The sequence below is a fragment of the Ochotona princeps genome, chromosome 10 (genome assembly GCF_030435755.1).
Source record: "Ochotona princeps isolate mOchPri1 chromosome 10, mOchPri1.hap1, whole genome shotgun sequence".
NCBI classification, from domain to species: Eukaryota; Metazoa; Chordata; class Mammalia; order Lagomorpha; family Ochotonidae; genus Ochotona; species Ochotona princeps.
Genome location: NC_080841.1, coordinates 45,502,182 through 45,515,772, shown reverse-complemented (window position 1 = coordinate 45,515,772; position 13,591 = coordinate 45,502,182). Strand labels below are relative to the sequence as shown.

Genomic DNA, 13,591 nt, shown 5'->3' with positions numbered 1-13,591 from the left:
CAGCTCCTCACTTTGGACTGGCACAGCCAGAGCCCCTGTGGCCATTTGCAGAGCAAACCAGCAGATGGAATACTAAGCTCTTTTCTTCTCTCTCTATAACCCTGTCTTATCAAATAAATACATCTTTTTTTAAAGAGTAAAATTTTACAACTCAAAACAGAGAACATATGACTGATACTCCTGTATCAAGATAAAATATTAATAGCTTAAATTAAAACATTTATTATGTAGGATACAGTAAGATTTCATCTTCTTAAACTGCCTGGGATAAATCCGCCAGCCAGACAACTGTTTCTGATCTCTCTTTCTACTCCATTATATCTGATTAATATGTACAGCTTTTCCCCCTCTATTTTAATATAAAATGTCTCTGTGCCATCAATCATCCTATTGAACCACTTTATAAGAACTACATGTGGGATTAAATGCATTTAACTGCTCACATTCAAAATATCAAAAATATTTGCCATTACCATCTTTTTTGGCAAGCACATAATCTAATAAAATAATTTTTAAAAAGAAACAGAGTAATACATTACCTAAATGGTCTAGATTTCCCTATAGTAAAATTTCTTATTTTAAATGCCCCTGGAAAAACAACAAAACAACAACCAACCAAGCAATAAAATCTGGCAGACCACCGGTTTGATTTGCATCAGTAACAAAAGATAAAAACAACAACAACAAACTATTAGCACTTGGCATTCCACTGATGAACTGCCACACTGAGAAGAAAATCACCTTTCTGTTTCATTCTCATTGATCCACATTTTCCTAAGCAGGTATTGTAAATATGCTTTCAAAATCAGTACTCAGTGTAATCTCACTAAAGGGGTAATAAAGTGATGCAGCAAAAATATGGCAAAGTACCCAAAACACCTTAGCAAGGTTATTTCTTTTGTCTAACCATGCTCACACCTAAAACTTGCTTGTTAAGCATGAATTGAATTAAATGAAGCTTGGAAGTCATTATTCCATGAAATATATATGGTAAACATGAAAAAATTCTGTCCAGGTTTAGTGGATCTCAGCTGCATATTTCAAAACCAAATTAGCGCTTAGAGTACCTTGGAACAAAATGGGAAAATCTCAGATGAACGCACACCAGAGATACTAAGAACAAGTTGTACCAGAAGTAATCTACAAGAAATGAATACTGGGCTGACATTTTCAAAGTACATATAAAACATTCAAAAGCTATTCTCGAGAAAATAAATACAAAGGAAATGTTTTTTGATGTTAAAATCATAAAAGGAATAGACAGGAGATCTAGCCCTTTAAGTAGTTCACTTCTTATTTCTTTTTCAATGGAAAGGTAATAGAACAATGTGCCCTGTGCTCTGCCCTCTGCTTCCTTTCACTTTGAGTTCTTCCCAGTCATTTTCTTTGAACCAATACCATGAGGGTTTTTCAATACCCACCACAAAGGGTCATTTCAAGAGAGGGGCTTCTCAAAAAATAATTAATTTCTTGATCTGGATTTTGAAAAATACCTTTTGGAACTTAGTGCAGCAGCCATAATATTTAGAGAAGGGCTTTGTGTTTTAAAAAAATAGAACAAAAAACAAACAAACAAAACAAAACCAATTTCTCCATTCATTAAGGTCTTACATTTTGGGATGGAAAGATTTATCCAGGGTCTCCAGTCTTACTCAGGCTAACAATTTGAGAGCCCAGAGCAGGAAGGAATTGAAAGTGAGCAAACCATTCCCCATTGCCCATCCAAGTGGGGACCAAAGTAAAAGATTCCATATCAAAGGTGAGCATTGTTTTGTGCCCTGGAAAATGGTCAACTCCCATCATTACATGTGCCCAAACACTTGCATCAAAAAATTAGAGGGAACAGACTTGACAGCAAAACAAGTCTAGCAAACCACTGCTTCTCCCTCCAGTAGTGGACTGGAATCCCCGAGCAACAAAAGGAAACACTCTAGGTGACCACCCTTCCCTATGGCATTCTGGATAAGGCACAAAGGAGATCCATCTCTAGGACAGATGAGGAAAGCACCTGACATATGGACTCATCACCTAACAGCAGTAAGACAGCATGCATGCAAAAGATGTCCACAGCCATGCATGAATTCAACTCGAAAAAAGGTTGGCAAAAGCAAATGACCAAGCATGAAAAACGGAGGCAATCCTGGAAATAAGACGGGTATAAACCCTGAATTCAAATTCACCAAAAGCAGAATGTTTTCAGGTCCTATTCTAGGAACACATTATGTATCACTGAATAATACGGGACATGAAAGCAGACTTTTACAGAGAAGAAGAAATGGAGTGAAAAAGTCTTCCACCTGCTGGTTCATTCCCCAAACAGCCACAAAGGCCAGAACTGATTTGTTCTGAAACTGGGAGTAAGGAGCGTTCCCCGGGTCTCCCATGGATGCAGGACAACAAGGGAATCCTCCGCTGCTCTTCCAGGCCCTAAGCAGAAAGCTATAGCTAGATCATCAGTAGAACAGCCAGGACTTGAACCAGAGCGCATAGAGGATGCCAGAGCCACAGGGTGGAGAATTAGCTTGCTGCATCACCACATCAGCTCCTAAAATTTCTATTTTATGGAAATTGTGTTTTACCAAGGAATCAGGTAATAAATAAACTAACATGTAATCAAGCTGGGGTTGGTGCAGTGCTGTAATAGTCTAAGCTTCAGCCCCCAGTGCTGGTACCCTCATTTGGACACTGTTTCTAGTCCAAGATGACCCACTTCCAATTCTGGTCCCTGTTTATGGACTGGGAATCAGCAGAAGATAGCTCAAGTCCTTGGGTCCCTGCACCCATGTAGGAAACCAAGGGGAAATTCCTGGCTCCTGGCTTCGGACAGGCTCAGCTCTGGCCATTGTAGCTTTTTTGGGGAGTGAACCAGCAGATGGAAGAGCTCTTTCTCTGTGTCTCCTTCTCTCTGTGTAACTCTGCCTTTCAAATAAAAATTAAATAAATCTTAAAAATGAACAATTTAAAAAATAGTATGGCACAAGATGTAGGTCTTAAAAGTAGGTGGAAAAACAGCAAAACAGAATGGAAGCAAGTAGAATTTCAAAGAGACAACAATTTTAAAGACAACGAGGAAGGATCGCTTCAGAAACATGATAATGACACCAAGACTTAGATGTAAGTGCAAACACAGAAAATACTGGTAATTGAGTTCATACTAAACAGTTTAAAATTGAGCTCTTACTATCACAATGCCTTCTGGCTACAAGGTCTCCAGGGGTTTAAATGTGAAATTCAGGCGGCCAACTGGATAAAATAAGAACACTGCATATTGACACATTTAAAATATATGGGCTGTGAGAGGTATGCATTATACTTAGAGTGTACAAAGTTGCCTTTTCTTTACAATTACACTGTTTCATCCTCACAGAAAAAGTCAACTGTTTTAACACAATTTTTCATTCATATATTTTTTTAGAGTTATTTTTATTTATTTGAAAAGCAGAGTGACAGGGGACAGGGACACAAAGACAGAAGTGGTAGGAAATCTTGCTCTTTAATCACCACCTCTCTCCTTTAAAATTCATTTCCTCCAATTTCTTCTCTACAGACACATCCATGCATCTCTTACATGTCATAGAAAATTCCTTTTGAAACCATTCCATTCTGAAACCAGTCTTCATGAAAAATTACGTATGCCATCTCCTCTTTTCAAATTTCATTACAATAATCGGGAATTTATTATTCTGAGACAGTTCTAGCTTACACAAAAAAAGTATCAAAACTTGGGAATACTCTTGAAGTTTTCATTTTTAAGTCTTAATAATGACTTTGTTGGTATAGCTGTTTAAAATCCAAGAAAATAGATGGTTTTAATGAGAAAAAAATTGCTTGCAAATTAGGTGGTTGGGGGAATTCCAGAGCCTATGAAACTGTGTCACATAATGCAATATAATTAATAAAATATATATATTAAAAAATAAACACATTTTAAAAATTGAACATGAATATGACTGACTTGTGTACTAAAATATCATACAACATTGTTTCTGATAAACTAGTATAACTTTTGATTCACTAAACCAAATGATTATTTCAAAACAAAATTTATGGTAGAAAAAAATGTAACTAATCCCACAAACTCTTCTTTTTCCATCAGTAAATAATATCTATCCAGGATTATGTTTCACAAATGGGAAAAGAATAGCTGAACATTCCATACCATGAGTTTTTTCTAACAAAATTTTCTCTTTATATTAATCTTTATCTAAAATTGTCTTTAATTTGGGGCAGGAGCCAAGGTCCAACACGCTAATTCTCCACTTTAACTGCCTGGATCCCACATGTATGCCCATTCATATCCCAACCGCTCCGTTTCCAACCCAGCTCCCTACTTATGGCCTTGGAAAGCAACAGAGAATGGCCCAAAGCCTTGGGGACCTGCACCTATGTGGGTGATCGGGAAAAAGCTCCTGGCTCCCAGCTTTGGATCAGCTCAGCTCTGGCCACTGCGGCCATTTCCAATGACACGCTTTCAATGGATGGAGATACTTCTCTCACTTCTCTCTGTAAATTTGCCTTCCAAATAAATTTTAAATATAAATATATATATATATATATGTGTGTGTGTGTGTGTGTGTTCTTAAATTGTCTTCAAAATTCACTTCAATAGCTTTTTTGAAACTTAAACACTGAAAAAAATAACTTGAAAACATTTAAACTATAAAGTTTACATTAAACTATAATCATACAGAATAAAAGGATTTAAGACTATAATTAAATAAATATATGATTTACAAACTATGATAGGATGATTAACCAAAAACTGCCAAGCACAGAAATATTGTTTACCAGCAGGATATATTGTAAGTGAAATAGTTCAGAAACACAAAGGATAACAATAAAATCATGTGCTTGGTATATGTTTGCAATGAAAGAATCTCAACTGAACTTGAACTGTGGCAATGCAGCAAGGTAGAGGAATCCACCATGGGGGGGGAGGATTTGGGGAGGGATGGGGGGAAATCCCACTACCTATAAAACTGTGTCACATAATGCAATGTAATTAATTAAAAAAATCATGTAAAATTCTCCAATATCAATGTTTTCCCACTACTTTTAAACAGATGATCAGGGGACGCTGTGAATCTGTTTTCATTAGATACAGTACAACTCCAGGGAAATATGCAATTTGTAAAATGTCACATAAAATCACAATCCTTTGTAACTGTTTAAAATTTTAAAGAAAATAGTTTAGAATATAAAAGTTAAAAACATAACTTCTAGTAAGTCTCTTATGGAGCGTTTAAGTAAAAATGTTCATAGACTATCCAACTAGAAGGCTTTGTAAAATACACATTTTCCTGGCCAGCACATGATTGCTACTTGGGTTTTATGATTACTGGGGATAATATGAGGTGTGTAACAGAGATTATGTGGTTGCTACTTAGTTTAGCTCCATGATATCATTAACATCTCTGAACCTGTTATTTACAATCCATGGTCTTCAGGAAAGCAATGTGAATACTTAACATTAAAATAAATTAGTAAATGATACTAACATGGAAAATAGTAAATTATTGAACACTTAATCCTAAACTTTTCCTATGAACTAGGTATTCTTCTATTTTTTTCTGTTTATGTAAAGGGAACTGTCAAATATTTGACAGTCTGAAGAAGAGAATTCCCACACGATCTTCCCTAGCACCTTCATTCCTACCTCTTTTCCCTTTATGATTTTTAGTATATGCAATGGCATGCTTTCAATTTACATTATACTCACAAGGTTTACTATCACCACCACTACCACCACCACTAAAGCAAGAATTCAACAAGTAGTAAGAAGATAAATCACTGTTCTTGAGGAATACAGATAAGGACTATAATCAAATCTCAAAAGGTCAATTTCACTCATATGTACTGTGCTTTTGTACTCTGTGTATCAGTTACCACGAACCAGAAGAATTATATATTTATCTTTCTGTGGCTGGATTATTTCCCTAAGCATAATGATCTTTGCATTCTCTTTTATGGCCGAGTAGTATTCCATCCATGTATGTATACCAAAATTTCTTTATCCACTAATTATTAAGGGACATGTAGATTGATATCATGTTAGTTACTATGAGTTGAGCTGCTATAAACATGTGAGTACAGGCAGCTGCTTCATATCGTGATTTCATTACTTCTGAATAAATTCCCAGGAATGGGATGGCTGGGTCATACGATACATCTATCTGTAGACTCCTCAAGAATTTCCACACTCTCTTTCATTACGGCTGTACTAGTTTACATCCCCAGCAAGAGTGTATTAGATTGCCTCTCCCCCATAACCTCACCAGCTTTTTTTTTTCATTTTTAAATGATAACCAGTTGTAACTGAAGTGAGGTGAAAATTTACTGTCATTTTTATTTATACTTCCATGATGGGTAATGATCCTGAGAATTTTTTCATATATCTGTCACTTGTACATAAGGGATCCAATTTCTTAACTGCTTCTTTTGTTGTTTTTGATATTTTTCAGCTCCTTATATTTCCTTATAATGATCTTACCAGGCATATAATTTGCAAACATTTTCTCCCATTCTTCAGGTTGCTTCTTTACTTTACTATTACCTTTGCTGTACAGAAACATTTTATTTTCTTAATGCCCATTAACAAATAAGAAAACTGAGATTTTTAGAAGGCAATGATAATCACAGGTCTAGATCATAGTATAGTAGGAAAAAATCACTAATATAGCATATATCTACCATCTTAAAATCTTAAAATGGTAATAACAAGATGATTTTATAATTATTCCTGAAATATGTTTTATTTATAAAAAGCCCCAAAATTACAAGTTTTGCTTTTGTTTTGGGGAGCAGAAAGTGGAAAGCTATATACAATCAGAAACATAGGTACATGCTCACACACACACACACACACAAACACACGTAAAAACCTCACACTTTTTATAATGAACTATCAAATACATTCCACACTGTTTATTCTTCAGGCAAAGTGATAGACTACTGTTTCACCAGAGACATAATGGGGTCCCCAGCTTAATTCAATCAATTTTAATTCGGGGTTTAAAAATTCTCATTTTATAAACAGGGACAGACTAGATGAGGCAGGCCAATAGACAAATAGACAAAGATCTCCATTTTACTTGTTCACTACCACAAATTCATCTTATTACTGTAGCTGGGCTGGCGCTGAAGCCCAGAACCAGGAACTCAATCCAGTCTTCTATACTGTGTGTGCAACAGGGATTCAATTATGGGAGACATCAAGGACTCCCAGGGTCTACACTGGCAGGAAACTGGAGTCTTGCATTGAAATCAAGCACAGTGATCTGATATGTGGGTATGTTAGCTGTTATCTGAACCATTGGCTGAGTTTTTTAATCTGAATATCATAGCTTAAGTATAACCACAGCATCTGTGCATCAATCAAGTCATGTAGGTGCAACAAATCAGTACACAGGTTATTCAATATAGCTTAGTTATTTAACTTACTTTTTAGGCAGCTTCATTTTTTTCACCTTTTCTTCAGCATGTTCATCTGATATACCCACATGACATCCTAGGGCCAACAAAGTCCTGGAAAAAAAAAACAAAGATAAGATGCAATAAGCCAATTTTTAACCAACTGTCTGCTCATGGTCTTCAAGGTTATTGTCAGTTACAGGCCGTTATAAAATGATAACTACATATATCTAATACATATATTATGTACCAAATCTATCTACCTGGATAGATTATCCACTATCTTTATTACCTAAAGAAGAATGTGCCAATTACATTTGGATTGGTTGGTCAATAAAGGACAGAATTTTGACTCTCAAAAATGAATACAGGACAGACTTCTTGTCATAATATCTAGAGAAAACAGACTCCACCATCCTTTCATTTCTTCATCAATAAACAAAACAGAAATCTGTTCAGTGTCACCAAGTGGCAGAGTCTGTGCTGAATACAATAAATACAATACAATGTGTTGAGAGCAGTGATACAAAAAAATGAGGGATGTAAAATCTAGGTATGGTAAAACTCAAAACTGATGATAACATCAAAATTTATCTTAAATTCAGGTTGTTTAAGTGCACATCTATCAAGAAAGAGCACAGGGCCTGCTTTGTGGCATAGTGATTTATCATACCACTTTCAACGTCAGCATCCCATATGGATGCCAGGTTGAGTTCTGGCTGTCCCAATTTTAATTTAGATTCCTGCTAATGCACTTAGGCAAAGCAGTAAGACAGCCTATGCATGAGCTCCTACTAACAACACAGGACACTTGTGTGAAGCTCCAGCCATTTCAGCCATCTGGGGAGGGAAGATTTCTATCGGTCTTTCTCCCTCCCTTCTTCCTTCTTGTTCCTTTTCTCCTATTCCCTCTCCATCTTCATCTCCCTCTTTCAATTCCATTTTCCCTCTCTTATTTCCAAATAAATTAATACATAAATCTTGTTTGAAACAGAAATATTCAAATTACAGTGTGTCTTCCCAAGATTATCTATAAAAACTGGCAATACCTGTCATCCTTATATAGTTCAACAATTATTGTCATAGCAAATTATAGTTACAAATCTTGAGGTACATTTTCAATATCCAAGCAATTTAGCATTTGAGAAAACATCAAGTACTGGATACCATGTTAGCACTATTGTTGGGTTAAAACAAATCATGTTATGGACATTGGGTGGTTATGATGCATCAACATTAGTTCATCAATTTTAACAAATGTTACCCCTCTTGTAGAGGATATTAACAATGATGCTTTACAAGTGAGAACAGCGTATTTTTTTTTTAAAATCTCTGTATTTTCCTTTTAGTTTTTGTTGAAAACCTAACACTGCTCTAAAAATTAAATCTCTTTTCCTAAAAAAAAAGCATTAAATGAAATCAAAGTTCTTGCCCTCCTTCATTATTATCTAGTTGAAACATAAATATCAAATAACCTCACAATGGAATATTTTTATGATTTTTAGTGATAACTATAAAAATCTGTAAGGTATTACAAGAGAGGAGGAACCACTGGTGTACTAATTATTATAGAGGAATAGGGACTACTTGAATGATACATAGGAAAGAATCCATTGAAAGTAAGACAAAGAAAAGAGAACAGATGAGCCAATACAAACTTTTATTTATTGGAGCACAGAGACCACAGACACCGAAATATAAGAAACAAGCAAAAACAATAGCATAAGTCATGATGAAAAATGGGATATTTCAAGTCCCTGCAGTCCCTCAAGATGATGTGCAATCCTAGTCAAGTGAAATGAGAACGTATTGAATTGTTTAAGCAACACACAAATGAACTGGTGTTTCTGTCAGTGTGTGTGTGCTTGTGTGGGTGTAAATATGGGCTGCTATGTGCAAAATGAAGAGAGCAAGTGGGAAGATTAGCTAGGCGACCACTATGGTAGTCTAAGTGATGGATCTGGACAGCTTCGTGAAAACAGAGTAAACAGGCAAACTGGAACTATGCTTGAGAAGACTTGGCAATGGCTGTATGCAGACAGACGCAAAGGGACCATTGAGTCCTGACTTGTGCAGAGTAAGCTTATATTCATAGAGCAGATGAGGTGACAAGCCCAGGCGTTTCTGTTGTGTTCAGCTGAGGGGCAGGAAATACATTTCCATTACTCAGAGAGGATGTCTGTAAGGGTGGTGTACATTGCAGAGCTGTCCACACCTATGTGCTGAGCATGAAGAGAATACCTCCAAAGAGTTTGCACAATGAGAAGGTGATCAGGATAGAACTTAACAGGATTTATAGTAAGTAGAAATTAAAATGACTGTCACCAATACGAGACAAAAAAATAATACTGAGGCAGGAAAAAAAACTGCTATTTTAGACAAAAAAAAATATGCCTTTCCTATCTATTACTTTTCTCTTTAGTTTTGTACCTCTGTGCTCCTATTCCTCCCCATCCTCCCACCGAATGAGGAGACTTCAAAGAGTTTATTGAAAAAACAGAAATATTTTCATACAGCACAACTGTGCAATCCCTGATAGCTTTTGTAAAACCCATATCGTAGTAAGTTCTTAAGAAACTGTCATCTGCATACAAACACACAATTATTTTCAAAAACTAATTTCAAGATAAAATATTTGGCCAAAATAAAAAAGATTGAAGTCTATATTTTTTGCTAATTTATATAGAAATATTATATATAAATATATTCCACATCAAGCAAACATCATTGTAACATTAATTTATAATATATAATGTATACAGAAATTATTATCCGGAACTTGAAAAATATTGTATGGCATGAACATTCAAGCAGAAATGAAAATTTATCAAGATCAGTGTATTTGGGACCATTTGGCAGGCATACTCCAACAAAAGCTGTGCTGTTTTCAAAGAGGGTACCACAATTGTGCAGTACTGTACAATTAACAGATGACAATCCAAGTCTAAAATAAGGTGATAGAAAACTCACAAAGAGAGCATCAAAAACTCATACTCACATGAGTCACCACTAATGAAAAAAGAGATAATATGGTTTAATTTCTTGTTTGCTTGTTAGTTGGCAACTCTTAGGATATAATGCTAAAGTTGTGAATATATTATGACATAACCAGGGGTGGGCATTTGGTATAGTAAGTCAGATGCTTGCTGAGATATTTGCACTGCACACTGGATTGCACAGATTTGACTGCTGGTTCCTCGCTCAACTATAACTCCCTTTGTTGTAGACCGCAGTAGGTAGCAGATAACCAGCCAAGCAGTTGCGTCTCTGCCCTCTATCTTGCAGAATCAAATTTAGTTCCTGACCCTTAGCTTCAGCTTGGTGAAGACCTGAACATTATAGGTATGATTCAACAGATCAGAGGCTGGGAGTAGTCCATCTCTCCTGCCTCCTCCCCTCGATGTAGCAAGGACAAATACAAATAAATACTAGTTATACAACATTAAATACTACATACAGTTCCTCTATTAGACATATGGTGCTATACACTTGATCAATGTTCTACCATTTAGTCCCATCCAAAATTTCATGAAGTAGACACATTTTGATTCCCGTTTTACCAATCAGAAGTAAACCTAGGTTTTGAAATGCTGGGTCACCCAGCAAAATTGTTTGGGTAGAACAAATCCTCCGAACTGGACCAAGCAACCTCAGTGGCTGTGCTCTTACCTGCCATGAAAACAAATGAACACAGAGGAAATGGGGGAGGTGTGAGGGGGACAGACAGGAAGCCCTATGCCTGCAAAATTAGCTCACAGAAAACGTCATTAGCATTCATCACATGATATACGCAATCTGATGATTAGTCAAACCAGCAGCTGTTAGGAATGAGCCTGGATCATATGCACAGTCAAGAATCAATATAACAAGTGCATACAGGAGTTGCTAAAGTTTAGGAAGTAGTCTTCACAACAGCTGGCCTCACTCTCAATGACTACAATGATGAGATATACAACAAATTTAATGAAGTTATATTAAACTACAATCTTTCAATAAAGCATTCTGTTATAAATGATAGGGAAATGAATGCTTTGAATTACTAAGTCAAATGTACAAGCCTCAGGATCACAAAGAAAGATGGGACTAAACACCAGGGCATTTTAAAAAGTTTGTAGGAAGTAAGAATTAAAAAAACAAGTTCATGTTTATGGATACTTCAGAAAGTTTGTGGCAATATTAAAATTAGGAAAATTTGCACATTTTCAAAACTTTTGTAGCAAAATAAACATCTTTTAATTTAGTTTTCCCATAGAATTTTTGAAGTATCCTTGAGCAAGTACCCAGATCATGACAATGACTATACACTATTACAAGCAAACCTCAAATTTACTTGATTTATACATACTACCTTATTTTTAAATATACTCATTTATACCACAATACTGTTCTGTAGGTACGGGTGTTTTTCCCCTCACCTCCTCTTCCTCCCTTCCAGTATCTGTTATTATTCCCCAAATTATCATAATATAGTCCCTTAAAACAGTTACAAGATTAACTTTCTGCTATAAAATCTATCATGACAAGGTAGGCATAAGGTAGAAAATCTAATATCATGTAATATAAGTACATTTAACATGTTTCAAAGTGAGAGTCCTGCTTTAAGGTTGGAGTAGAAACACATACCACAATGTAACTACTTTCCCGCATGTTAGTCTCTGTTACGCCCCTCATCAGTGAGAATGTACCTATACACCTAATCACTTCTATCTGTCATTTGCCTATGACCTTATTTTTCAGTTATTAGTAAAACGTAACTTCTTCTTGCCCTATTTGTAGACTTCTATGATAGTTAATATGCATTTTTGAGAATAGATAATTGCGATCAAACTAAAATGTGAAACAACTTTTAAGTTTTATAATCTGGATCCTTAGTAAAATGGCTTCAAGGGAAGTAACTCCCTAGTCTTAAAAAAGTGGACAAAGGTATTTTTTCATACCTACTGTAAAACTGTATTAATGTAAGTTATCTATTTGAATAAATTCAGTTATATAAGGATTGAAAAGTAACAAACATAAAGTTGCAGTATTTCCAAAAATATTTTCTGAAGCTTTCTAAACCAAAATTTGAAAATGCATTCCTTCCTTTATTTCTGTCCCAGTATTAGTCTTTCATCTTTAACGGTAAAATGGTAAATTCAAGAAATAAAAGGATCAGAAAAAACTCCCAGTGAAAAGCATTTCTCTGTATAAGATTATATAAAATGGTCCATAGTAGCTTTTCAATAGTACACTGTTCAGATACGTGATCCACAGCATTATTTCCTGAACAGAGCGCAATCGTTAAATAAATGGGACAAGTATAAATAACTCCATCTAATTTTAGAGATTTGTGGAACACATTAACAAAATAAATTCTTAAAAGTCCATCAATAAAAACAACCTTATTTTAAATTTTCAATTCAGAATTGTATAAATACATGAGTGCTTCTCAAACTGTCATTGGTAAAGGTCTAATTTTCATTTACTGTCCAGAATATCATGACTTTCTAAAAAATTTATTAGATATATTTTCAAAATGAAGAGATGTAAGTAGATTAGCCTACATTTTAAAAATTTAATAACTTTGACAGACAGCAATCTATATACTAAAATCAGTACAAGTGTTTCTAAACATTTGCTATCTTTGACTTTTATATGACAAAAAATAACAACTGTGATTGGCCCTAGCTTCTAGTCCACAGATCTCAACTTGAACAGGATTATGCTGGACCACAGATCATTAACACTTTGCAATATCCATAAATGCCAATAGGATAACTTTCTGAAAAAGTTGACGTACACACAGAGACAAAATCCAATTCCAGACAGATTCTAAATCAGTACAGTTAGTATTATGGAAAGTTTAGATGAAATTAAAACGATATCACACCTGAATTAAAGTATAACATCAGTCTTAGTTTATTTCAGGTAACAAACTGTCAAGTAGAAAATGTGAAGAAACTTACTTTAAGGTCTCAAGCGACATTTGTAAATTATAATTGCGTTCCTGTTCAGGTAACTTGCAGAACTCCACCAGACATGGGTGTTGTCTCTTATTGTCATCTCTAACCTGAACCAAAACAAGAAATTGGCATTTAACATTCTCCTACATCAGACTGCAGCAACCTTAAGCCAATTGTGCAGTGCAAAGCAAATGGAGGCAGAAACTAAGAAGGAAAAGCTGGATGTGAGCCCAGCAAGG

At 35.3% G+C, this 13,591-nt stretch overlaps 1 protein-coding gene across 1 annotated transcript in view; it reads right to left on the bottom strand.

The window, feature by feature from the left end:
- RYR2 (ryanodine receptor 2) overlaps nucleotides 1-13,591 on the bottom strand; it is a 663,784-nt gene that overhangs the window by 261,298 nt on the left and 388,895 nt on the right. Inside the window, exons 24-25 of the mRNA XM_058669392.1 lie at nucleotides 13,356-13,459; nucleotides 7,441-7,524 (exon numbers count right to left, since the gene is read on the bottom strand). Coding sequence (XP_058525375.1) covers nucleotides 7,441-7,524; nucleotides 13,356-13,459 — 188 coding nt within the window. The remainder of the gene's footprint in view (nucleotides 1-7,440; nucleotides 7,525-13,355; nucleotides 13,460-13,591) is intronic.